Source organism: Equus caballus, chromosome 28, assembly GCF_041296265.1.
Source record: "Equus caballus isolate H_3958 breed thoroughbred chromosome 28, TB-T2T, whole genome shotgun sequence".
Classification (NCBI taxonomy): domain Eukaryota; kingdom Metazoa; phylum Chordata; class Mammalia; order Perissodactyla; family Equidae; genus Equus; species Equus caballus.
The window spans coordinates 42,113,254-42,140,295 of NC_091711.1; the positions used below are offsets into that span (position 1 = coordinate 42,113,254).

Here is a 27,042-nt window from a genome sequence, read left to right on the forward strand (position 1 = left end):
AGGATGTTTATTCCCCTGGGATCCTGAACCTAAAAAGAAATGGTTCTGCATCTCCGCATTGGGAGGTCCAGATAAGCATAGGAACTGTTGGTTGTGAGTCTTTTAAAGAGGCTCCTGATGACCATTTCCAAGTACACGGCTATCTGCACACTTGGTTGTAGCTGCCATGATTCAACCTCCACTCTATGGTCTGCACCTGAACGAAGATCTGAGCCCCGGAGAAACCAGAAGGAGACTCTTACTAGAACAGGATTTGAGGGTCCCTATTATAAAGGCTCCAGAGAATGAGTCAGAAGTAATTCAAGAGCAGGCACAGGAAAGAAATATGCGAGCTGGTTAGGGATTCTGCGAGAAGGTTAACTTTTCCTACGTGGCCTGCTGATTCAGAGGTATCCTGTAAGCAGGGATTCTGCTGGTGAAGAATAGAGCAAAAAGTGTTGTCGTCGGAGAGCCCAAAATGGAGAAAGGCCAACCCTTTTATCTCTTGGCCATGCCCAGTCGTTTTGCTTTTTTTTCTTTCATTTTCTTTTCCAGAGTAGATTGGTCTGGGTCTCTAGGAGAATACTTAAGCAGCAACTGACAGCCGAGCTGTAGGTAGTTGTCCATCCTAGGCTTATGAGTTTCCAAGAAGGACCATCTGTGACCTTTCTTAGTGTCCTGTTCTTCTGTCCAGTACCCAGTAAGAGGTGATAAACTAAGGCAGAAAGGCCCCGATCACAGCTGTAAGGTTCAGATAAAAGAAAAACGCACAGCAGGGGTTTCAACACAAATCGTTAACCTGGAATGAGAAGCAGGAGGGAGGGTCTAGTCACTTTGAGATGAACGGGGACCACCTGTCCAGGATACTGGGAGGGAATTTAAGCATCAGAAAACGTGTAGAAGCAGGTGACTTCCAATACTTTTCTGTCTAAGCAATTCTGTATTTTATGAGATTTAGACTCTTTGAAATGCTAAAGTTTATACGCCTTAAAGTGCACAAGAGACAATGAGAGCAATCGCCAAACCCATCTAGAAAAATGCTGCGGGCACTCAAGATGCAAAGAAAAGTTATAAGGTGGAATCAACGGTTTGGGGTGCACCATTGCCCTCTATTGGATTAAATAAATCAGACTTTTAGTGTGGGTGTGTGTTTCATTATCTCCAGCTGCGTTTGCTAAGAAGTCAGGGCACCTTTGAGTGGGAAATTAATTTATGCTTGTAAATGAGTCCTCCTGTCGGCTGCCCCTTCCCTGAGGAAAATCAATTATGGTTGTAACTCTGATAGCAGGTCGTTTATCATGTTTTTACTCACTCAGCAGACATGTACTAAGAGCCTACTAAGCACTAGCTAGGTATTGTACAGAATCTAAGAATAAATAACAACTCTATTACTACCATTACCATTTCTTGGACGCCTACTGTGTGCCAGAGTCTTTAACACATTAACATGCAACACCCCCATGAAGTGAGTGTGGTTACTCCCATCTTATGGATGAAGAAACAGACACTTGGGAATTAATGGCACATTGTAGATTTGAATCCGGGTCCATCTAGCCATAAGCCCACACTCTGTCTACTAAGCCACAACCCTTCTCCTCAAGAGGTTTACAGACTATTAGGGCAGATAAGATATAGATAGAAACTTCTATGCTAGGGGTTTGCAAACTATTGCCAATAGGCCAAATTTGATCCATCACATATTTTTGGCCACGAGCTAAGATGGTTTTTACATTTTTAAATGGTTGGGAGGGAAAATCAGAAAGATAATAATACTTTGTGGAATGTAAAAACTGTATGAAAGTCAAATTTCAGGGTCCATAAGTACAGTCTTATTGGAACCCAGCTATGACCGTCATCCACTATTCGCTCAGGCTGCCTTCCCGACTCAGCAGCACAGATGAGTGGCTGTGGCAGAGACTGCATGGCCCGCAAAGCCAAAAACATTGACTCTCTGGCCCTTACAGAAAAAGCTCAACAACTCCTGGTCTATAGTTCAAGGTGGAATGTGATGCGTCAATAGGAGAGGTTTTTAAAAAGGATTTTGAGAGTTAAGAAGAGGGGAAGCTAATATTTATTTAACCCTCTGTGTGAGGGGCTAGAAAGGATGCACAGGTGTGCTCTGTTTTAAGACTCAATGCATGAAAACCCAGGCTTTAAAACAGATAAATTAAAAGGTAGTTATTTGCATAACAAATTTTCCTTTTCATTCTGTAAAGTGATTCACCATGGGGTTCCTTTAACAAATGAACCTCCATAATGCATGCTAATATGTTTCCACTCACAAATGCTCTATTCAAAATAACTTTTCAAGAACATATCTATTGTGTACGGGGAGGCTTGGCTATAAGCATTTTTTCCTGGCAGTGTAAGGTTCTCCACTTCTGAAAAGTAATTGAGCTGACCTAGTCCATTCAAGGGCTCTGCCTGACAAATAGAAAGGCTGTGGGTTCCAGGTCCCCAGGTTATGTGAAATTTGAGAGCTGGTGTAACACCACATTTTTAGCTAAGCTCCTCCTGGTATCTATGACCGAAGTCCAAAAATCTAAACTCCCCAGTATTCTATCACTTCATTTTATTTGCAAGATAAATTAATAAAAATTACGTTTGTTACTAATGTCCTGATAAATATGCTACAAGCAATCCTTGTAAAGAGCAATGTTTCTCTTTTTTTCCCACGACATTATGTTAACCGAATTACAACATAAACTGGGGCAAGTCATATAATCTTTAAACTAGAGCTCTTCCCAGCAAAATAGGAAGTAGTGTCGCTGATTTGATTTAGGACTCGGCTCCCTCTTTTGATGGATCCTGAGCCTGAATCTTCCAAAAGCTTTGTGGTGCTACACAATAGCTCTTTGTAAGAGACGCATAAAATGGAAAACTTGGCTATTCTTAGCCAACTTAGGACGAGCTGAAATCGTTCAAGAAGTTTCTTGCCTTAACTACGTGTTTCGGAACACATCCACTTAATCTGGCTTTCAAATGGAGGCAATTTTAAAGAACTGTCTTGTGGCTTTTTGTTTTCATCCGCTGTGGTGACTATATTTTAGAAGTAGATAAGCATTCCTGGTACGTGGCCTGAATATTTTTCAGGTTTTTTGGTGGTAAAAGAAGCTTAAGTGGAAATGGAGGGGCAGAGAAAATTGTACCTGGGGAAGTCCTGGGTGGCGTTGCCCTGTGCAGGGCTGCTAATGGATATTATGTGCAATCTGTGAAATGGGGAAGTGAGAGAGGGGCAGAGGTGCTGAACGGCAGAGCCAGCGTTAGGGGCGGGAGCTCTGCGTGGTTCTTAAGTGGGATTTCTCGACAAATGGCACCGTCAACAGGGTTGGGGTGGGTAGTAGGAGGCTGCTACTGGTGGCTTGGCACCTGGATGCTGTCGCTTCTCACTCACACCCTATGACAGGTAGCATTTCAGCCATTTCTAAAGCTGATAACTGGCAGGGAAAGCACATTTAATCCATCTGTGAGGCGCTCTGAAGAGGCGTCTCTGTCTTCATCGTCCCCTGAGATCAGAAGCACTGTAACTGCGAACAGAAGCCAGAAGGCGCCATCGCCTTCTTGAACTCTTGAGGCTGCTCTCTCTTTCACTCTCTCTCTCCTCTTTTCTCTCTTGGAATTGTTGCTACCATGTTTTTATCTCCGCCATATATATTTGTTGTCTCCCAGAGGCCATATGCAGTGGTAGTAGGTGCAGATTGTAAAACAAATGGATAAATACTGAATAAACTATGTTAGTTCAGTTTTCTTTTTACCTGGTGGTAATTTAAAACTTTTCAAAATTAAAACTAATGTCTATAAAGGAATGGGATATAAATTTCCGTGCATTTTTACGATCAAACAGAAGACTGACCCCTGGGGATGGCACATTTACCATCCTCTGCTATTAGGGACCATTGCAGGGAAGAGATTGCCGAGCCCTTTGATCTGAACGAAAGCAGGGCATACCCCAAGGCCCCCTGCACCTCTTCCCCCTGCCAAACAGCATCAGAACAGATCTCATTTCACAAATGGAAACAGGATGCAAACAAATTTTTCTAAAGTGATTTCATGAAGAGTGGGCCTGCTTAATTGGGTTTTTTGAGCCAGGATTAATATTATAAGCTGGGGAGCTCTGTGATGTGTCTGTGTCCTTGGCTTTGTCGTACCACCTGCCTCTTGGGGGAAGGCAGAGAAAGAGCCACGATTCAAAAGCAATTTTACTTCTGTCTCGGCTTTTCGCTGAGGTCACTTACATCCAGCCGGGACCGAGCACCTGGGCCTGATCTGAGTTACATGTAATGTAGGAAAGAAAGAACTTCCCAAGCTCAAGGTCATGTGTAGAGCACGCCTGGGAAATTTTTTTAATCACGAATTTATGTGACTTTCTAATATGTTTAGCATTTGCCCTCTCCTTGTCTCCATCCTGCTTATTAAGGTAAATTTGCATAGAAATGGCATCTTGGTCTTCAGGACCATTCACCTGACACTTCATTTCCTGAGGTGACCAGTGTCTACCACGTGGGTGACCCACAGATGCCACATCTCGCTGCAAACTGGAGGCAAGGCCTTAATTAGGGGAAGCTCTGCATGTTAAAGCAATGGGGTGGATCAAATCAGCAAATGCATTTAGCGTTCACTAAGGAGGGCAGAATACTCCTTCCTGTTGAGTGGGTCATCCTAGGTCACAGAAATTTCAATTTGCCTTAGATGGACAGATCTTGAAAACAGTGTCCAAAAGGTAAATATATATAATTTTTTGTTTGGAAATAAGTTTTGGCTGGTGATAAAGCTCGCAGAATTAACTATGACATTTTACTCTGGCTCCTGAAATATTTTCTGCTGAATATCTATCTTTGGGACTGGTAACATTCATCTTCACAAATTGCTTTTGGGAGACCAAGCAAATGTGGAAAATCAGAGAAACGAGCCCCTTGCGATCACCACCACTGCAGTCGGCTTTAATCCTCCGATCCCCGCATGTGGCACCCTTCCACCGGTAGCCGCTTTCCTTATTTACCTAAATCTTGTCACTTGGGCAGAAATTCCCACTGAGAGGACAACTGTGGTCCCAGTTTACTGGTCCCTGAAAGTCAATTAGGTTTCAGGGTTACCAAGCTAAAGGGTTTCAGACTTTTGCAAATTTTGCAAAACATAAGTGGCAAGCGAAAGTGGCAAGATTGTGTCCTGACAGTAAGCTGTCTTATCAGAGAACCAAAGGATTTGATGCCATGGAGAATAAGCATCAAATCTCAATGAGAAGTTTCAGGAGATGGGAGAAATCAGAAGAACACCTGAGCTGCTTTTGGCCAGGACGCCTTTGCTGAGGATAAACTCATTCCACAAAATTGTTTTAAAATATGAATACTACTTAGTTTTACCTTGTATAACACTTTGCATCTATTATTTAATTTAATCTCACATCCTATTAGTTGAATATTATGATCCCCACTTTATAGGTGAGGAAACCGAGACTCCAAAAGTTTTTGTTACTTGCACAACATCATACAGCTGCTCACCAACAAAACCCGGACTCAGCTCTCTTTCTATTACATCCTACTGTCTCCTTCAAAAAACCAACTGTATTTCATTTGCAGGCTAACTTAGTTATCTTTACACAGGTCTCATGTATTACTAGGAGGGGCTGATATTATAACTCAATTCCGAAATATTAAAATAAAAATTTTCAGAATGTACTTGGCTTAACGCTATAATAATAAAATAAGGAATCTGACTCATTGGGTCTCCCAACTCTAAAACCAGAATGCTCTCTACTCTCAAACCATGCAGAAGGACGCTAAGTTCCCCACTGGCCAATGCTGTCTAATTCTTTTAAATGATTCAGATGTAAAAGAGAAAATGGCATCTGTCTAATTAACACCGCCTGGTTAAATATAGCTGCCAAGGGACAGCCTCGGGACAGTGTTTACAGAACAGTCTTTCCAGCCCCTCGGGCCTCAAGTTAGAGATGATAGCAAGTCTCTGTCCTTATCAACCAGAAACAGAGATGCCCCAGAAATGGTGACAGGCCAGAACAAGCGAAGGGAGATGATAGGAGCAAGGAGAGGCGGTCGCTGGCCTTCATTTCCTGCTCCTGGCATTGGGGATTCAGAGAATGATGCGGGAACCAGATCCTAAAGGCTCCAGCAGCTCTTCCCAAAGACAAAGGCCCTCACTGTGCACCTGTGCCTCCCTGTCCGGCCCGGAGACACTCGGCCACTCACCTACCAGCTGCTAAGACTGCTAGACAGCCAACAACTGCTCTGCTGCCCTTCCCCCGGCAGGAAGGCACAATGACCGTATTATATCTCTTCCAGCTTCACGGGACAACATGGAAGCCATCGCCAAGTTTGACTTCACCGCCTCAGGGGAGGATGAACTGAGCTTTCACACTGGAGATGTTCTGAAGGTGGGTGACGCGGGGTCCGCGGGAGCCACGGGGAGGTTAGGTTACTCTGGTCTGGCGATCCACGCCTTTGTTTCTTAAGAGCTGCACACAATTGCTTTCAAAAAGAGAAGTTACCTCAGTCAAAAAGGTTCCTTGTGTGCCAGCCATCAGGCCAGGTGGTGGAAATCCAGTTGGCATAAGCCACCATCTTTGTCCTGAGATGCTTGTGGTCTGGAGGGGGAAAGAAATCCAGCCAAAGGGCTGTCACGGATGTTCTTATTTAAGTGCTTGGGGAGCACAGGTGAGGGAATAAGTGATCCCACAATGAAAGATGGGGTTGTAGGAACGTGTGGTGATGTCTCTTGTCAGGGAATGCAATGAAAGTGAATTGGGTTTTTAGTTAAAACTCCGAGATGAGCAAGCCCATGCGGAATTCAGTGAGCATTGTGAGGTTCAGCATGGCTGGGGCTTACAAGAGGAGGGTGAGGGTGGAGACAGCCCGGGAAAGGCAGCGGGAGGAGACGCGGCTCAACAAAGGCATGCACGCCCGGCCACTCAGGGGCTTCTTAAAACTTGTCTTCCGCCCGCACTTGTGTTGTAGTGGCCACTTGCTGAGCTGAAGAGGCCTTGGACTTCTTCCACATTTCATGTACCACACTTAGAGACTCAGCGTCTTAGCCCCTGTTTTGTGCAAAAGAGCACAAGCCCCTCAAGAGGCCAATGGGGAGTCTGTGATGCCAATGCCCCCATGCCTGGCCTCAAGCACCCTCAGATATCCTGATCCCTGGTCCTTAGTAGCCTAGATGGACTTTCTCAGACTGCCCAGCAGCCCTGAGGCTACCATTGTCTCAGCACTGAGAATTACACTATAGAAAGAACTTTGTCAGCATGTGGGAGGGTGACATGTCAGAAAGTGTCTATGGAATACAAACCAGGTGGGATGACTTGGTTTGGAATCTGAACACCTCAGTATTTAGCCTTCTAACTGTTCTCACCTTGCAAGATCTAGTAATGTGGTTGCAGAGTATGCCTTCGATGTTGGAGCTTCTCAAGGGGAAAATATTGCTTGGGCTGCTGACCCAGATAAAGGTGGCCTTCACTTTGGGATCGTACCAAGGTCACAGAGGGATCTGCCACATAGTGGGAAGTCCCTCCCTTCTTTATGGGGTATTGTGACCTTGTGATTATCAACCACTCTAGAGCATCCTTCCTCAAAAGATGCCAGGGGCCAACTCCCCCACCCCCATCTCCCATTGCAAACAGAACCTAATATCTTGCTTAAGTTTTCCCAAGTCCCCAGAAAAGTAAAAAAGAAGAACAAAAGAACTTTCTTCATCTCTGCTTCTCAATCCAGCTCCTAATTTCTTTCCTCTCCTTTGTTGCCAATACTGGGAAGAATTCTCTGTGCGGGGTGCCTGCACTTCCTCACTTCCCATTCATTCCACTGGAACCCACTGGAATCCTCCCTTGTCCCCCAACACTCCCGTGAAGTCCACCAGTGATCGTCCTGATGTGGAACATAAGGACTCCACTAAAATGCCTGCAGAATCTGACTTTGCTGACTGTCCCCCTCCTAGATCTGGATGGACTTCTCTCTCACTCCTCAACAACTGGACTCTGCTCTGAACATTTTTCTTTCATGATATCTTTTCACGATATCTTTCATGATATCAAGCAATCCCCTTCTCCACTAAAGAGGAATCTGATGCAGTAAAAAGGAGCATAGACTTTGGAGCCAGATAAATCTGAGTTTGAATCCCAGCTCCTAGCTAGGTAGCCTTGGACCAGTCACTGGACCCCTCTGAACTTCAGTGTCTTCATCTCTAAGTGGAGGCCATATCTATCTTGTGGGATTGTGGGAAAGATTAGAGGTAACAGTCCCAGCCCAAAGAGGATGCTCAATAAATGGTCACCATATTATCGGTATTACCCATTCCTGCTGCCTCTCACTATTCAGACCATACCACAGCCCCTTAACTGGCCTCATCGCCTCCTGTCTCTTCCTCCTTCCTTCATTCTACATACTAGTCCCAGAGGGATCTTTCTAGAAAACAAATCAGATCATATCACTTCCTTACTCAAAAGCATTCAGTGGTTCCCCCTTACCAATTGATTGAAATCTATGTCATCGGGCCCTAACCCACTGCCCAACCTCATCATGCTCACATGCATCAATGTACACACACATGCATGCACACACATACATGCACATCTTTGTGTACGTAATGGCCCCCAAGTCCCACTGCAATATACACACCGTCCTTTCTCAGGCTCTTCTCCATATTCCACATGCCCTTCTCCCTCACACACATATTTGACCACCTCTGCCATGGAACCCTCTCTAATCTTCCCTGCTCCATACCTCCCCAGCAGAGTCAATCTCTCCCTCTTCAGCCCTTCCAAAGCATTTCACACACACTCCTTTCCAGACATTTACGATCTCGCCTCACAGGACAGTTATTTATGAGCAGGCCAAGCCTCCGTGCTCTCATGCACCCTGTTCATCCATCTCTCCTTGCTGCCCTTACCCCATGGGATCCTGACGGCCCATTTAAGTGTTGGCTACTCCACTCACCAAAGCTCTGGAAGGGCGAGGCCAGGTCTGCCGGAATGTCTAGAACAGCAGAAAGGTGAGCCTCCCTAATGTTTGATGAATGAATGCATGGTTGACTCCTCCACTGGCCTGTGAGCTCCCTGAGAACAGAGCCACGCCAGGTTCATCTTTGTCTCTTCCCAGCATCGACCACAAGCCACAGCCCCAAATAGGGGCTCAGTACACATTCCTTGAATTGTTAAATTGCATTTCTCCGTGTTCATTTAGAATTCCATCAGAAAGCCAAACCCCTCCTTCTTTTCAAATTCTGTCCATTGCAGTGGTGACATTAAAGACAAGCGTGGAGAGGGGCTTGTTAGCCCAGCCTCACAGAATGTCTGTATCCTGGTGGTTAGTGGCCCTGCCTGTGGGTCTCTATGTCCGACTGCAAGGTGTGCCCCTCTCCTCCAGAGATAAGTAACACGACCCAGGAGCCTCGCAGTTGTTTTCAAAGCCAGCTCTTGACTACCCCAGCAATTCACTCCTGGGACATTCTTCCATGTTTGGCCTTAAAGGCCAAAAACCTAAAGACTTTATTCATTAGAAGGTACAAAAAATGTCTGACCAGCTCACCACCAACCCATCCCCCCCAAACTGTGAGTCCCCAGGACAAAGCCCACAGCTTATTCATCTCTGGATTCCCAACACCTAAGTGCAAACAGCAGGTGCTCGCTAGATGCTGATCACAGAATGGTGTACAAGATGGTGGACAGGGAACTCCTGCCGAGTGACTTGATCCCACTTCTGTGAGAGAAACATTTGAAAAATCAGGAGTTGATGTATCATGTTCATGTCACAAACCTCCAGACCTGAAGCTACACACAGCACCAGACTTACAATCCCCATTTGAATTTTTCAGTCATTTTAAAACATCTCTTGACCCAGTCCATTTCTATCTGCTTCTGTAACACGTCTAACTTGACTGCATTTCTTCCTACTAAAACAGCGGCCTAAAAGCACTAAGAGTTAATCCTTCGTCACTAATTTCTTCAGGGCTTCAGTTTTGTGCTATGCCTCCAAGAGCTGCAATTCCACCCAATTTTAAAATTCTTCCAACCGCACATTTTGTCCTCTTCCCACGTCTGCCTTATTCTCAGGCCGTGTAACCCAGAAAATTATCCTCATAGGCAGCATTATAAGAATTCAGCTACAGTAAAGTTAAGTGTAAAACCTCACGTGTTAGGCTGAACTCCTTGCTCAGGTTTACACGATGCGTACAAGAGATAGGGGGAACTGAAGAGATGGCGAGATGAGAACAGGAAGTACGGGGCCCCGCGCCAACAACGGCAGAAGGAAACCACCTCCCCCCAAATATTCTACTTTGCAGAAATGAGATTTTTTAAAACCTTGCCTTGTATCCACCATAAAAAGCCTGTAAGTTCACCTCTCTGGGAACACGATCTCGGGCAGACCGAGCATCAGGTGGCGGGGAGAAATGGCCGGCATTGTGGGATAATCTTTCACTTGCTACAGGAGGTCGATGGGTGGGAGCCGTGATTACTAAAATTACAGCTGGTTTCAGGTCAGAGAGCTAAGTACAAAATGTGGTTCTTACCATGATGAACCAATTTCCAAATGGCCTCTTTTACCTCATCCCTGCTCACCTTCATATTCGACATCAGCTACCTAGGCCAAACACTGCATTCCCACGTGACAGGACAAAGGATTTCCAAAGCCCTAAATTGGGGGAGAGGGCATGGAGTGAAATGTCCTTGTGTTCTTTGTGTGAATACCAGCCACTGGAGTTTCCTGGTTCTTCTTTTGACCTAGATTTTCTGCTCCCCTCCACCACCCCCTTCAGCATACACATACCCACACGTCCTTAGTGATACCAACAGTCACATTTGATGTTAGAAACTATAAAGTTTTCAGTTCTCAGCAATTCTAGAACTCAAATATGGGACACACTTTTATTTCTTCAGAACAGATGATTAAATTCAAAACATACACATATAATACTTTAAAGAACTTATAAACCTTCCATGTCCTTCAGAGCTGGAGCCCTCCCTTGTAAGAATATCACATTTTACAGAATCGTATTTTTAAAAAGAGCGTACACTTTCTGAAGGTCTTTCAGCTACCAGGGCTCATTTGATCCTCGCATCAGCTCCATGAGGTGCTAGCTGGTTATTATTGTCCCTACTTTTCAGAGCTAATTGACTTGCCAAAGGTCACACAGCTAGTGACAGGACCAAGCTAGAAACCAGGTCTTCTCATTCCAAACTCAAAGGACTCTCCCCTTTCTTCCACCTCGGGAGTGATATTAGAAATAGGCCATCGTTGCTTCTTGACACCTAGCTCCCTTTGATTCTCTTCCCATCTCCGGGAGAGAGAAACCCACGGGACCCATGACTTCAGCTCCGCCCACTCTCGGATGACTCCAAAATCGCAACCTCTCTGCTGAGCCCAGACACACGGCTCCAACTGCTCACTGAGCTTTTCTTCTCAGACGGTCCCAGGGGCAACTGGGATTCACCCACAGGCAATCTGAAGTCCGTGAGTTTTTCCTCAGACTGCTCCTCCTCCTGTATTTTCTATTTTAGTAAAGGCGTCACCACCCACTCAGTCTCCCAAGCCAGAAATCCGGAGCCATCCCAGAATCCCCGCTCTCCCCTTAGCTCTGAAAACAGTCAGGAAATCCTGCCCATTTGGCTTCTTGAACTCGTCTAAAATATATCTTCGCCTCTTAGCCCGGGTCCCCTTCCTCTCTTGCCTGGATGGCTGCGCTCTTCCTACAGTTTCTCCCCGACTTCACCCCTCCACTCCCACCTCCCGCTCTGATACAGCATTCTCTTCTTAACTCTAATTCTTCCTGTGCTATTTCCCTGCTTAAATCCCTTTAATGGCTTCCCCTAAATTTCAAGATAAAATTCCAAACTTTTCCACATGGACCTGCGTTCCTCTCTCCCTCCTCCTGGGGTCACAGCTAAACTCCCAACAGCGTGAGGCGTTTGTTCCCAGAATGCACCGCACGTCCCCCTATCCCGGAAGTAGCCTTCGGCCGTCGGACTTCGCTGGGTAACTGCTCTCATTGCTTGGGCAACCTGATGGGCTCTCCTCTGGGTAATCTTTCCTATCCATCTTCTGCTTTCCCTTTTATCATAGTAATTCTATCAGTTAAGACATTTTCAGCTACAAGAAACAGAAACTAAAAATGGCTTAAACGATAACGAAGATTCATTATTTCTCTCGCAAAGTCCAGAAGTAGGAGGGCTCCTGGGAAGTGAATTCAGTGGCTCCATGACATTCGTGAAGGCTCTTTCCCTCTTTTTGCTCTGCCATCCTCGTCTGGAATTATTGTTCGGCATACTTTGACACATTCTCGGTGGGAGGTGGGGGGCAAATAGTTGTCTTTTAACGGTGAAACTCATTTTCTGAATTAACCAGAAGCCACATAGAGTCAAGTCTGGAGAGTCATATGAGTAATCAGGGTAGGTGATAACATTTGGGGTCAAAGTCAAGGCAGGACCATATAGTAACAAGACAGAACTTCTGGTTTTGCCTGTGATCTGGCTCTAAAAGCAAGTCTAGAAAAGGCACTCCAGATTCCTTGAGTTATGTAGAAATTGTTTGTGAAACACATGGGGTATGAACACAAAGAGTTACTGTTTTCAAAGCTAGCCCCACTTGGATGTCTAAGTTTTAATCCACTCGTTTAAAAAAATAAGAACAAATTAAATTTTTAAAAGATTCCTGGTTACCTGGCAGAGAAGAAAAAAACATGGAGTAGCTGCTCTTGCCTCTCCGCCATCTTCCCAGATGAGGAGCTTAAGGTGCTGAGATCTGGGATACATTAATTTCCAAAATAGAAGGAGAAAGGAGTTCAGGGAAGCCCCTGATGCTGCACCTGGGAGGCCGTGCCATGGTGGGGTCACATGAATGGGTGATACAAGTGGACAGAAACAGCTTGGGGTCAAGAGAAGCCAAACTCTGAAAATCAACCCGCTGCTCGCCCACTAGAGCAGCCATGTGGTTTCTTTGACTTTGCCCCTAAATCCAAAAGGGCGTTCTGTGCCCTGCAGCCCCTTTCCCTTGCTTCTTGATGTCCTCTCTGCAGTGTCTTTGTCCTTCCTTCTCTTCCATGTAGATCTTAAGTAACCAAGAGGAGTGGTTCAAGGCGGAACTTGGGAGCCAAGAAGGATATGTGCCCAAGAATTTTATAGACATCCAGTTTCCTGAGTAAGTATTTCCAGCCTGCTGATGGGCCTACCCAAACACTCTCTCCTTATTTTTTCAGTATTTGCTAAAATTACCCATGCACACCCCAGATACTGTCAAAAATGGTTGCCTCTGGAGGGGGAACCACGCAGCTGAAGGCCAGGGGTGGGAGGGAGATTTGCATTTCCCTGCATTCCCTTTTGAATTTTATACCATGTGCATGTATTGCCTATTTTAAGTTTATAAACTAAAATCATCTATAATTGTAATCACAGTTCCCAAGAATTCCAGTGGGGGCGCTGTTGGCCTCCCTTCTCCAGGAGCCGCGGCTCTCCCTGCCCACCCTCCATCCTAACCCGGGATCCCAAACGGCTCAGGAGGATGGATGCTCCCTGCCTTCCTCCCACCCTGCTCACAGCGATGAGAGAAGTCAGTGGGAGAAAAGGGGAAATTCCCTTTATAAAGAGGAAACTGAAAAATTGAGATTGGGTCTCGTTTGTCTCAAGAATTGACCACAAGGGTTAGATAGAAATCTAATCTTGTCTGAAAGTCAGGCTGTAGCTCAAACAGCAAAGGTTTGTTAGAAAACCTAAGTGGTGTTGGCGACCCCGGTGAGGAGCAGTCGCACCACTCATTGCAAACCAGTCCCGACCACTGAACCATAGAATGACCACTGACCTCAGCTGGGCCCTGTGACCTTCCAAATGACCAGCACAGGTCAGTGGTACCTTCCGCGCTCCTCAAACCTCCAGCCCCTCCCCCGCCGCACTCTCAGCTGAGGGCCTTGCTTCCGGGTTCCCTGGGACCATGGAAGCCACCAGAGAAGGCCCTCCATCCCACTGCCCACCTGACTCTCTGCATCCACCCACCTCCTGCAACCGCGCTCAGATTCTCTGCCGTCCCTGCAGCTGTCTGGAAAGAACTGGCTGTGCTTCCTGCGGAAATTCTCCCTTCTCTCTCCCGAGTGAACTTTCTTCCCCTCTCTGCTGAATCATTCCTATTAGCCAACAAAGATGCTGCAATTTCCCCCATCTTACCAAGAAACAAAAACAAAATGAAATAGAAAACTCTTGATCCCAAATCCGCTTCCAGCTACCACTTGCTTCTTCAAAAAGAATTATTATTTTTTGTTGTTGTTGAGGAAGATTAGCCCTGAGCTAACATCTGTTGCCAATCCTCCTCTTTTTGCTGAGGAAGACTGGCCCTGAGCTAACATCCATGCCCATCTTCCTCTACTTTCTATGTGGGACGCCTACCACATGGCTTGCCAAGCGATGCCATGTCTGCACCCGGGATCCGAACTGACGAACCCCAGGCTGCCAAAGTGGAACATCTGCACTTAACCGCTGCGCCACTGGGCCGGCCCCTAAAAGAATTATTTATATTTGCTGTTTCTAACTCCTCGCCTTCCATTCTCTCTGGAAGCCCCACACCTCCTTCGAAACCTTTCTGTCAAGGTCATAGTGAACTTCCCAGCCCTGTGGTCGATTCTCTGCTGTCATCTCGGCACGATTTGATGTGGGGGATCTTTCCCTCTCGTTGAAACACTTTCTTCACTTGGCCTCTGGGACACCCTTCCTTGGGGTCCCCCCTCCTCCCGGCTGCTCCCCGTCTGGCTCCTTTGCTGGTTTCTCCTCATCTCCCCAGTCTCCTTTAGGGTTAGAAGCTCCCTCTGCCAGTGAAGCCCTCCACGTCAGCATAGGTTAAATCACTCCCTCCCTCCCCAGCCCTCCTCTTCGTTTGTCCCCCACACACTAGAGTGTAATTCCATGAGGGCAGGAGTTCCTGTCTGTTCTGCTCACTGCTACATCCTCAGTGCCCAGAAGAGGGCCCAGCACACAGTAGATGTTTAATAAAAGCTGCTAAATGAATGAGCGAATAGCTTTGGAATGGTGTGTAATGATAAAACCGGGGCCACTCATGTAATATGAGTGGGCTGTGGACATTTTGTCAGGTCTCGAAAGAAGTCACATCAAATTCCAGTCAGAGGACAAATGTGTATTTTCTAAACGCTCCCCTCGCTGCTTGCTGCCTCTTCTGAGATCTTGCCTTTGAAGCATGGCTGCTGTGGAGCACATCCCATTCTTGTTCCCATCCCCATTACGTGTCCTACACAAGGCCCTGCTGTGGTGGCCACTGTTCAGACCTGAGGGTTGGATGGCAAATACCCTGGCAGGATCCCCAGCCAGATGACGGCCATAAACCCTCTGTTTCCAGTCCCTCAGAGCCCTACCAACCTTCCCCAGAAGTTCCAGCTCTGGAATAAGGACATCCCGTCTGGAGTTCAGGTTCCTAAATTCTAGAGAGCACAGAGCATTGCTCACAAAGGAATCCAAAGCCACAGCCCATCAGACATCCACGATAAAGGGACGCACATACTAGCCTTCCAGCGGCAGCAATTAGAGCAGCCACCTTGAAGAAATGGGACGCGGCCCACCTTTGGCCGCTGAGTGATTGCAAACACTCTGCTTTTCTGTGGTGGAGAGCGGTTTCTGGCCTCCTGCCCTGGGGCTGGAGCCGCCGTCAGCCTCGCCGCTGTGGAAGTGCTTGGCCTTTTCACACACGCCGAGCTGAGCTGCCGCAGCAACACTTCCAGAGGCTGCCACCCTGCCTGCTCCCCTGAAAGAGCGGTTCCTCCTCACTTCCTCCTTTTCCACAGTAAAGATTATTTTCCAGCCTGAATTTTCAGGGAGGGTCCAGGAGCTGAGTGTGTAGACACTGCTCTCTGGCTACAGCCAGCCTCACTCATGTCCACGTGTGTGTGCAGGACTCCCTTGCAGCCTCTGTGGGCACCCTATGAGCTCCATGCCACCCAGGTCCCATGGGCTACTGAGTTCTCAGCCAGGGAACGAGCACTCAGGCCCCTTCCCAGCTCCGCCTCACTGCCCTCAGTGCCTGAAGCAGTCCCCTCCTGTCCTTGCAGTTCTTTCCTAGCGACATCCCTCACACGGCTGCCAGCAGGCGGCCGCTTCCCACAGTGAGTCACTCCCACACTGTCCCATTTTGGTGCAGTGGCACATTTCCACAATTCAGGCTTTCTGAGCTGGAGAGAGATTTCTCCTAGAGGGAAGGAACAAAGAGGATGCGTAAAGGGGAACACTGACTTGCCTCGCCTGGAAAGTGCCTGGAGCAGCTGCTCGGTTTCAAAAGCTTCTGGCCCCCCTTTCGCCTCTCTCCTCTCTAGTGACCAGTTGCCAGCCTCTCTCCCTTTGGGTCATCTCTCCTCCACTTCTCCTTCCTGCCACCCTGGTGTCTCACCAAGATCCTCTGATTTTCTCTCACCCGATAGATGGTTTCACGAAGGCCTCTCGAGACACCAGGCAGAGAACTTACTCATGGGCAAGGAGGTCGGTTTCTTCATCATCCGGGCCAGCCAGAGCTCCCCCGGGGACTTCTCCATCTCCGTCAGGTACTGGCCATGCCCGATGCTGTCCTGAGCCAGACTGCTAAGCCGTGAGGTGACCTATTGAGTCTGACCTATCGCAGCAGCATGGTGGCCAAGGGGCCCAGGCGTCTTACCAACTATGTTGCCATCCATTTCCTTCCTCTAACACGTATACATAACTCCTTGGTACACTGGTTTGTGGCCAAAATTATGTGTACATTCATCCGCCTCCTCCTCTAGCCCAGGTGCTTCTGGAAGGACAGGATTTTTATCTACTTCACCTTTGTGCCTTGTGCCCAGTAGGAGCTCGATGAGTATTTGTGGGAGGAAATGAGGAAGAAGGAAAGGAGAACTCCCAGTTGTCCACCTCTGTCTTGGGGTTTAAATCTTAAGCTTTTCTTTTACTACTGATGCATGTCTGAAGACGGGTCAGAGAAAAACGAAAACCCCAAGTCACTGCGGTAGGACACATACACAGTTGTAGGTGGCCGCATAAAAAGAAGGGCTACCTCAACCCATTGTAATACAGCAAAGTGAGAGCGACGGAGCAGAGCGAGGAGGGCTGGGGGGCGGGGGTGGGGACCGTAACAGCAAAAACTGTGCAGCCCTCAGAAGGAAGTGACTCAGTCCAGGCATAAACATGACTTAGCCCCACACTCGGAAGCCCCAAGTCTGAGCTCACGGCGTGTGGTCAGCGTGTCGGGGAATGCAAGTCACATACCTGACTTGGTGACCGCATATGAAAGTGCAAGAATTAATGCTGCGAGAAGGAAGGCGTGACAACCTGGACAGTGAAACCTTACTGTCAAGTCAATTGACAGGAAATGCTGGGCTGGATTATTCAGCATATTTTGAAAGGCATGCAGTTTTAGTACTTTAAGTACATAAATCCAATCTCAGGTAATAAACTGAGGTCACTTTACCATTCAGAAAAAAGGAATTTTTTTCTTTTTGAGGAAGATTAGCCCTGGGCTAACGTCTGCTGCCAATCCTCCTTTTTTTGCTGAGGAAGACTGGCCCTGAGCTAACATCCGTGCCCATCTTCCTCTACTTTATATGTGGGACACCTACCACAGCATGGCTTGCCAAGTGGTGCCATGTCCGCACCTGAGATCTGAACTGGTGAACCCCGGGCCACCAAAGTGGAATGTGCACACTTAACTGCTATGCCACCGGGCCGGCCCCAAGAATGGATATTTTAAGGAATAGGTATGAAGGCCTTACAAATAGTGGGGCAACCATTCCTATGCACATGTGCCTCTAAAGTGCTCAAAAGTAGCTTGGTCTCATTAGCATTGCCATTGCAATCTTGCTGAAACTCTTAATTTTCCTTAACTAAAACTGTCTTTTCCACAGCTAGGGTGATAGCAAATTTTTGCTCAGGCCAATATTGACATATCACAAATTCTAAACTTGTTAGATCTTAATTAATAAATCTTACAGGTCAACCCTATTTCTTAAGTGCCCGGATTACAGCCTGGACCAAGTAAATTGTTACATGGAGAAGCATCTCTTGGTGCTTTGGTTTGCATGAAGTTGACTCTGGTTTTTCTCAACTAGGAATTATGGTTTATATTTCTTTGATGACGGTGGACTCTACAAAGTGGCCAGCCTTGACTGCTGCCACGGTCTTCACCTGCTCTTGAGGCAATGCAGCTTCTTGTTATGCCGATGATTACCATAGATTATTACATCTTCTGCAGACGTGTAATATAATATATTCCAAAGCAAGATCATTTATATTTATTTATGCATCTGCTTTCTGTCATGGACACAGATAATTAAGAGCTAATTGTAGTCCTATCATTTAGCATTTGTTAAGGGTCTGAAACACTAGACTTTAGAGTCTGGAGCCCTGAGTCACATCTTTTCCCCTGCTCCTCTCAGAACTTGAGACAGTGGTTCAGCCACTCTCTCTCTGTAGGCCCAGATGACCAACTGCAACCCTGTCATCCATCCTCTCAGCTCATGATAGTGACAGGGTTAATGTTTCTCTCTCTGAGATCCTTGACTAAGGCACAGTGGATGAATAATTATATCACAAGAATATTTCCTCCTCCTCACCCAGATGTGAGGAGTGATGACTATGAGTTGAGCCATATGTCATTGTTGGTGTTAGCATGAAGAAAGCACTGGTTAGTGGCCAAAACCAAGGGGAAGACCATGCAGTGACTGCAGAGTGTTAGCTACCACCCCAAAGCAGTCAAGCGGAGGTCACTGCATGGGTTCATCTGGCTGTGAGCAGAGCCCAGCACACAGATGAGACTGAAGGTCAGAATTCCTGTCCCCTCTGAACACAGACCACTAAATCCATCCCTAAGAAACCTCTAGTAACCATCAGAGGTGTCTTTATTCTCCAACACTCTTTAAATTCTTGACCTTTCTACTGGATCAGGTAATTGGTATCATTAGTGTTAGTTTACTTTTAGATATAAAGGTATATCTGTTTGATAAATTAACTTGACTTCCGAAAGAGAACGCCTTGGTGATGGAGAAAGACTGGAGCTATTCGTAAAGGCCCAGTCTCCCCGTTTCAGATGAATAAGATCCAATTTCTCCTCCCAGGTGCAAATGTGCCCCATCCCTTGTGAGTCCAGCTGTGTCAAAAGGTGCCGATCTAAAAAAGTTAGCATATGTAGATGGTGTGGCAGGCCCGGCTCACTAGACAGGAATCAGAGAGCCAGGGGTCTTGCCTCAGCTCTGCCACTCACCCACGGCGACCTTGACCAAGCCCCTCCACCTCTCTGAGCCTTCGCGTCCTCAACTGTAACATGCAGACACAAGGTTAAATAATCTCTAAAGTCCTTTCCAATAAAACCCTACAATTCTATATAACACTTTTTCCCCAAAAAGCTCAAAATACTTTATAAGCTTACTTATGCAAAACATAAACCAAGACCAAGAGATCTCCATTATGTAGAGAACAAAACGTGACAAATTTCTCAAGGCACTCTCTTACTGTCCAGAGCTAGTTTATGGGCTAAAAAGAGCTGGTTCAAAGTTTTCTGATAACAGAAAGATAACGGGGGCTTGAAAACCTCTCCCCTCTGAGTCTTGGCAGAGTCCTTAGCATAGTACAGGACTCAGGGGTTGCCATGTTTCAAATAAACATTGTAAAAAGGTCCTTGACCTCATAGTCTTTAAAGCACTAGGAACATTTTTTCTCTTGTAAAAGCTCGGCTCCAGTGTCAGAAGACAGATTACCTTCTGCTGATGTAAAAATCCCTTCTAATGAGGGCTGTGTCCTGAGCGATCCCTTCCACAAATCTCCCCCTAAACTTGACTGCACCAGCCCACCTGCCCAGTGATGGGCAAGCCAGCCATATCTCGATTTCCTACCCAAACAGAGCTCCAGCATCCCTGCATGCGTTCAGCCCTGGAGGCAGGGACGTCGTCACCATGTAATAGACAATTTAGCTTTGCCTTGATCTCTAGGCATGAGGATGATGTTCAGCACTTCAAGGTCATGAGAGACAACAAGGGTAATTACTTCCTGTGGACAGAGAAGTTTCCATCTCTCAATAAGCTGGTGGATTACTACAGGACGGCTTCCATCTCCAGACAGAAGCAGATCTTTCTGAGGGACAGGACCCGAGAGGATCAGGTACGCTTCAGGTCCCATCAGCCCAATCTAGAGATTTTAGGCAGCTTGAGTCCTACTCGAACCATCCAGACAAGGCATTTCGTGGGCATGTCCTCTGAGTATTCGGAAAGACAGAATAACGCTGAAGTCAGATCTCAGTTTTAATCCTAGCTTAACACTTCTTAGCTATGTGACTTTGGAAAGTTCTCCAATCCTCAGTTTGCTCATCCATGAACTGGGAATGATGCTGACATCTCCCTCAAAGGAGGATTATGAAGGTTGGAGAAGGTGCCGTATCCCCTCCGCTTGCCTCATTCCTAACAATGCTACAGCACTCAGTAAACATTTGCTCTCAATTGTGGATGCGGTCATCTTGTTATTCACAGGCATTGCTCCATCTCCGTTTTCAGCCTAGCTCAGGAGTCGCCCGAAGGTGAAGGAGCCAGGGGGTTACACACAGAGATATTAGACAGCAGCCTGGAGTCTAGGACTAAGCCAACAGTTACAGCTTTATGACAGAATTAGGAAGGTGGGGGGCATGGGAGAAGAAAACTAGGCCTGGAATTCTTGCTCTTGAAGCAGTTTGGAATACAGATACTGTTTTAATAAAAAATGCATCAGACAGACCTGGCTTCAAATCCTGATTTCAGCACTAACTATCCTTATTACCTTAAGCCAAGTTAAGAAACCTTTCTGAGTATCAGTTTTCTCGTCTGTAAAATGGAGAGCATATAATACCTCCCTCACTGGGCTGTCATGAGGATTAAAGGAGATAATATAGTTATAGCACTTGCCACAGAGTCTGGACAATCGTAGGCACTAAGGAAATGTTAACTTGCCTCTCATAAGTAAATTCACACACACACAATTTGCAAAATATTTTTCAAAGGGAATGCCATGGTTATAAGAGACAGATATTACAGAAAGAAGCACTGGCTGGGATAGTTAAGATCCCAGGAACAGGTTCTCTGAAAAGGCATTGAGACTTTCAAAGCAACATGTGCTTTGGGGAAGTAGAGACAGCCGTCCCTGTCAAGTAATCAGTTGATTTTAAGCCTGAGAAGTTACAATCAAAGAGAAAAGGGTGTTCCCACCAAGTGCACACAAAAGTTCAGAGAGAAAAACAAAGGTTAACCAAGACCTTCTGAATTGTTTTAACCAGGAAACGGACAGAGGTATTAATTTACCAGGATGTGCATGCAGAGACAAGACACAACAAAAAACTGCATTAAATTGGAATAAATGAGTTCATATTTGTAAAGCGCTTAGAACAGTGTCTGGCATATACTAAGCCCGGGGCCCTGCATAATTATTTGTTAAATAGAAATAACAAGAATATCTCTGAGTCACCAGGTTGTGGTGGCATTAAGGAGAAAGGCCTCGCTCCTTCCCGACACGCCCAGCCGCGGGCCAGTTTCCATGGTTTTGCAAGTGTTGTTGTTTGGGTCTCTGTCACCAGGCTATAAATGACAGTTCAAAATCATGCAAAGTCAAGAGCAGAGCTTATGTGGAGAGTAGGATGTCCACTGGTGTGGCAACATGTGATAAGGAGGGGTGGCATTACGTCAGTAAAATAGAATATTTAAGCTTGATTGTGCAGAGAAAAACAAGCCCACGAGGAATGGGCTAAATGGTACCACGTGGAAAGTGTCAGTCTGTGAACCAAAGACCCAAAATCCCCAAACTGGGAGAATCTGAGAATGCAGAGGCCACCTTTGAAAATGTGAGAGTCTGAACCATCGGTTCTCTTCCAGCTGCCCCCGACCCCATCAGCTGTCTCTTGGAGCTGTTGTAAACAAAGTCTGAGAACAGCTGCCTGAAGGCCAGGGTAAGGTGAGGAGATGCGGGAAGAGGATGGATCCGCATTATCTCTGTTCTCTCCCAGGGTCGCCGGGGCAGCAGCCTGGACCGGAGGCTCCAGGGAGGCCCACACCTCAGTGGGGCCGTGGGAGAGGAAATCCGGCCTTCGATGAACCGGAAGCTGTCAGATCACCCACCACCGGCTCCCTTGCAGTATCCCCCGGCACCGCCACCACAGCAGCAGCGGTATCTGCAGCATCCCCATTTTCATCAGGTATCACAGAAGAATGAGGTGGGCTGCAGTGAGGGAGGAGGAGGAGCTGCTCTCCTCCCAGGCTTGGGCCACCTTGTCCCCACTGCTACTTAGTGTGTGAAAATGCCCCTCAGTGCTGGAAACAACCACAGCAAATCAATGCTGGGGGTCTGTTGTGGTCCCAGGACTGTTGGCCAGGGGAGCAACATCCTAGGCCTGGCCCAGCCTCCTCAGGTCTCATAGAGTTCATAAAGAAGATCTGAGCGCCCCAAATGGCAGAAATATGATACGGAAACTGCTCTTGGCAAGGAAGCCTCTGTGAATTAAATGGCTCCCTGCTTGAACACACACACACATTCTTACCCTGAGGACTCAGTGAACAATTGCTTCATTTTCCTATCAGCACAATTCCAAATCTATTCATGCCCCTTAACCCATCTGGCTGTCGAGATCCACAAGAAAAACAGATTAATACCCGCAATGGAACCTTGCTTATTTGTTTATATATCCCCCGCCTTGTTCCAGATGGGATTTTAGGCAGCTTACCGAGATGGACAATACAGCCAGATAACATCATTCCTAAATTCCTTAGCAGGGCTTACGAAGTCCTTTGTAGCTGCCGGTATCTGTTTCCCCAGCCTCATCTCCTGCTGCCTCCCCCTACTCTGCAGGCGAACACGCATTCCAGCAATGCTCTACTACTTTTAGTTACCTGAAAGGCCCGTGGTGTTTGCTCTCACGCGTTTGAGGCTTTTCACATGCCGTCCCCTCTGCCTGAATTGCCCTCTCCTGGCCGATCCTACTCCTCCTTTAAGCTGGAGTTCAAGAATCACCTCCTTTATGAAGCCTTCCCTGATTACCAGGTAGACTTAGACACTCTTCTCTCTGCTCACTTATCACTTAAATGTGTATGGTTTCCCCTCTAAACTAATGCTCCATGGACACAGGGACCTTCTCTTTCCAGTCACGTATCCCCAGTACTAAGCCGGTACTAGACACATGGTAGGTGCCTGATAAATATTCCTTGATTGAAATGAAATCTGGCATCCTCTTCACAATCTAAGGTCCCTTTGTCATCCTTCCCCATCCCTCCGTCATCTAGGGTTTATTGTTATCATCAGTAAGTGTTCTTGGAACACTGGCTGTGTCCATGGCATCCGAGCAAAGGCACCGCGGGAACCTGTGTGGCATGCTTCTGGCAGTGTGGTGACGGGTCCCCTGTTGATCTGTTTCTAGGAACGCCGTGGAGGCAGCCTTGACATAAACGATGGACACTGTGGCATGGGCGTGGGCAGTGAAATGAACGCCGCCCTCATGCACAGGAGACACACAGACCCGGTGCAACTCCAAGTGGCTGGGGTACGTGAACTTCCCTCTCTGGGCTCAGTGGAGGAGGCAAGAGGGCCAATTAGAGAAATCGCTGGTCCTCCAGGAGAGATGTAAAACTGCACAAAGCTCAGATGGAAGTGGTGGGAACCCAGGCAGTGAAGGCGCAGGGAGAATTCTGGGCCAGAGCTGATCCCAGCCCAGCACCATCCAGTGTGTTGTTCTCAGTTTGGCCATCAGGCCTTGCCTGTCCTCACATTTCTTGGCTCCAGCTCTAGCAGAGGGAGATCTCATTGCCTTTATCCCTGAGATCCATCTTGACTTGGTTGCACTAGCACTGAGAGCTGTTAGTTTGGGTGTGCCACCCTTCAGTTTGTCACTTGAAGGGATTAAAAGGATTGGGGATTGATGTAGGGAGAGTAGTTCTCAAGGATTCTCTTCCGGCCTTGGAGAGTAACATCTCTGTCGGTAAAGTCCTGAGTCTCAAGAATGACTCTGATAGTTTCTGATGACTTCGTGCTCAGGGCTGTGCATAGGGGTCTGCTTTCAGGGGCAGCAGGGTTTGTCTCTGGAAAGCCATATACCAGCCTGCAGGGTGGGCTGCTCAGGGACGACTTGGTCTTGGTGCCAGAGTCAGCAGATCCCCTTCCGTGTGACAGTAACTTCAAAGGCCAGCCCCCGTCCCAGCAGGACCTCTCTGTGTGTTCCACTGACAGCGAGTGCGGTGGGCCCGTGCACTGTACGACTTCGAGGCCCTTGAGGACGACGAGCTGGGGTTCCGCTGCGGAGAGGTGGTGGAAGTCCTGGATAGCTCCAACCCGTCCTGGTGGACCGGCCGCCTGCACAACAGACTGGGCCTCTTCCCCGCCAACTACGTGGCACCCATGACCCGGTGAAGCCCTTCTGAGCAGTCAGAGGCTCTCATCTGAAGCTGCCTGCAAGAGAGGGGGCAAGGAAGAAAAGCTCGGACTACGTTTGCGTGTACATATGTGTGTGTGTGTCTACACATCTACACATAGAGATATGCCTATGCATACACACATTTTACAATAGTAATTTATTGGCAATTTAGTTGGTTAATTAGTTGATATGAAAGGAACTCAGGTAGGGAATTACATTCGTACTTGTTTTTCTACTCCCCTCAGCGGCTGTGCATGCAGAAGGCAGTGGGGAGTTGGGAAGCACGGGGCAGGGAAATGAAACTGAAATTCTTCCTGTCCTTAAGATGGCACCGCTTCCTCCTTGTCTGGGGAATTTTCACGGAAAGGAGCTAAGCAGAAATCCACACCCTGGCATTGGACCAGAACAAGAGGGTGGAGTTGGACCTGGACTTGGTGGGGCATGTTCTGGCTCACCTGCAGGCCCTGCTCACCTTGAGGGTTTGTAGGCGGCTTTCCTCCTGTTCTCCTAGGGTGGGCACCACTGGATTGAGAATTAAGGTGCAGCCACACAAGTCTGAGCTGGGAGCCGGAAGGGGTGTGCAGGCAGGACTAGAGCAGCCGGTGTCCCGACGCCTGGGCAAGGCTGGCCTCCTGGTCGGTGCTTAGCCGAGACCTTCATCTCGCTCAAAAGAATGTTCCTCAGCTAATCCTCTTCCTTGTGGCTGACACGGAGAAACAGAGACACTGTGAGGAGCCCAGATCTGGAAATGGAGGGATTTTTCACAAACCTCTCCGCGGCTACTTGGGTTTAACCTCCGTTCCCCTGGCTTCCAAGAAAGAAACAGCCTAGATCCTGTTAAGTGCCTGGAGAAGCCCTGCCCCAGAATGTGGATTTTAGAGCCATTGTTTTATGTTACGAGCGTGTCTCTTTGGGGCTCTATTTGTTTTTCCTCTTGGTTTTCTGTGTTTTGAAGATGCTTTGCCAAGTGGCACAGTGAGAAGTCCACTCCACAAGAACATTGACTAGCAATTGGTTGATTGATTGACTGATTGAACATGCCCCTGGGAGGGAGCTGAGATGAACTTCCTGTTCCATCTGACTGTTGGGCCACTGCTGGTACCACGCCTCCCCCTGCCCCCCCGGAACTCTATTGCCGTTGTGTCTCCTCCTCACCTAGAATAGAATGGTTGTCCTAGGGCTCACCCTGCGGGCGTGAAGCACAGGCCAGCTGGGCTGGGCAGAAGGAAGCTCAGCGTTTTAGTGGAGGCTGGGAGCAAACATGTCTGCACCGAGGGCACTTAGGAGGGTGTGTGTGTACCAAGACATGAAAGAAAGGTTTGGGGTGAAAGTGTTGGTGAGGGAGCACAGGAGTGAGTGGGGCCTGTTCCTTGTCCTCTTCCCCAGTCCTTCCAGCTCTAAGGAGGGACAGGGGCAGCCATTGTCGCATTATCGCAGGTAAAATAGGAAGAGTTTCTGACTCAGAAGTAACTGTCAGCGTAACGTAGGCTCTGTCCCTTTGACACTGAATCCTGCGATTCTCTGATCCCCACGTCGCCATTAGAGAAAAAGGGAACAAGAAGGGCCTCTGTGGTGGGTCTTGGGAGGGGGGAGAAAATGGCCTGAGAGAGGCAGGTGGGGGGGGAGTCGAGCATGAGTGAGGAGCCTCTCGCAGCCTTTGGAAATGAAAGCACAGAGAGGAAAAGGGAGCCCAGACCTTTCAAAAGATCAAGGAGCAGCATGAGAGACACAAAGGGAGGGAGAGGGAGCAGGAGGTTAAGCGGGACAGGCGAGGAAGACGTTGGAGGGCACATCCGCAGCGAGCAGGCACGCAGGGCACCCAGGCAGGCGGAAGGAGGGATCAGAGCAGAGCAGTGAGCACCGAGGAAGGCAAGGGTGGAGACAGGAGAATAGGGAGGGAGAGAGCAAAGACAGAGGGGCCTCATGAGCTATTTTGGTGCTAGGTAACGTGAACATGTTACGGTAAATAAAAGCCAAAAGTAATGTTTGATTTTATAGTATTTACAAAGCATACGCTTTAAACAGCCCACAGACTTCATCCGTTTGTCTAATGATGTGGGAGGACCAGCCCCAGTGAAGGCAGAGGGAAAAGATTTGATTCCGGTCTGGGTTTTGTGCCTTGAAACACTTCTCAAGAAGCAGGAATAAAACAAGTGCCCTTGTTTGCCAGGCTGCGTCTGGTGTCTGTGTCACACACCCCTCAGGTGGGGGCAGGGGTCGCTTGCCTGGAGAGGCTGACCACACAGTGTGGGTAGAGCTTTCAGAGCCCCTGGAACTGGGCGTTCTGCTCCACCAGAGGCCATTGTGGGAGTATTTTTAATTGAGATGCTAGAACAGCTTCGCCCCTGCTCATGATGTGGCCCAATACAGAGGGAAGCAAGAGTCACCCTAACCACCCACAGAGAACAAGGGCCGTTAGGGACTAAGACGAAAGTACAAGGACCACACTGTTCCCACTGTGGGGGAGGGGAGGCTGACTCTATTTGGCCACTGGTGCTGCCTCGGGGAGCACACAGCCGTTGCTTTCCTCCTGACAGCATTTCGGCACCAAGGGCGCGTCCAGTCAGCGCCCTTATCAGCCACACAACCAGCAAACAACACCTTGTCTCTGAATTGCCCTGAAATGCTCTGTGTGACCTGGGAGCGGGGAACTTCCAGAGAAAATCCAGTTCCTGTTGGACCAGTTTGGTTTTTCTAA

General features: G+C 47.7%; 2 protein-coding genes across 13 annotated transcripts in view; one reads left to right on the top strand and one right to left on the bottom strand.

Moving 5' to 3' along the window:
* The window catches only part of ENTHD1 (ENTH domain containing 1), a 154,631-nt gene extending 137,848 nt beyond the window's left edge, over positions 1–16,783 (bottom strand). For 5 of the 7 annotated variants that reach the window (XM_070253644.1, XM_014736845.3, XM_070253647.1 and 2 more), the window contains exon 1: positions 16,431–16,774. The gene's annotated coding sequence lies outside the window, so the exon portion shown is untranslated. Of the gene's footprint in view, positions 1–16,430 lie in introns of all 7 variants that reach the window. The other 2 variants (XM_014736846.3, XM_070253651.1) reach the window with 2 other exon arrangements.
* The window catches only part of GRAP2 (GRB2 related adaptor protein 2), a 69,477-nt gene extending 42,964 nt beyond the window's left edge, over positions 1–26,513 (top strand). For 4 of the 6 annotated variants that reach the window (XM_070253652.1, XM_070253653.1, XM_023631541.2 and 1 more), the window contains 7 exons: positions 6,276–6,367; positions 13,027–13,118; positions 16,387–16,506; positions 19,918–20,086; positions 21,951–22,139; positions 23,355–23,477; positions 24,161–26,513. In XM_070253652.1, the coding sequence (XP_070109753.1) occupies positions 6,290–6,367; positions 13,027–13,118; positions 16,387–16,506; positions 19,918–20,086; positions 21,951–22,139; positions 23,355–23,477; positions 24,161–24,340 (951 nt within the window). In that variant the 5' untranslated portion in view covers positions 6,276–6,289 and the 3' untranslated portion in view covers positions 24,341–26,513. Of the gene's footprint in view, positions 1–6,275; positions 6,368–11,306; positions 11,436–11,885; positions 12,003–13,026; positions 13,119–16,386; positions 16,507–19,917; positions 20,087–21,950; positions 22,140–23,354; positions 23,478–24,160 lie in introns of those variants that run through there. The other 2 variants (XM_070253654.1, XM_014736849.3) reach the window with 2 other exon arrangements.
* Positions 26,514–27,042: the final 529 nt, after the last annotated feature.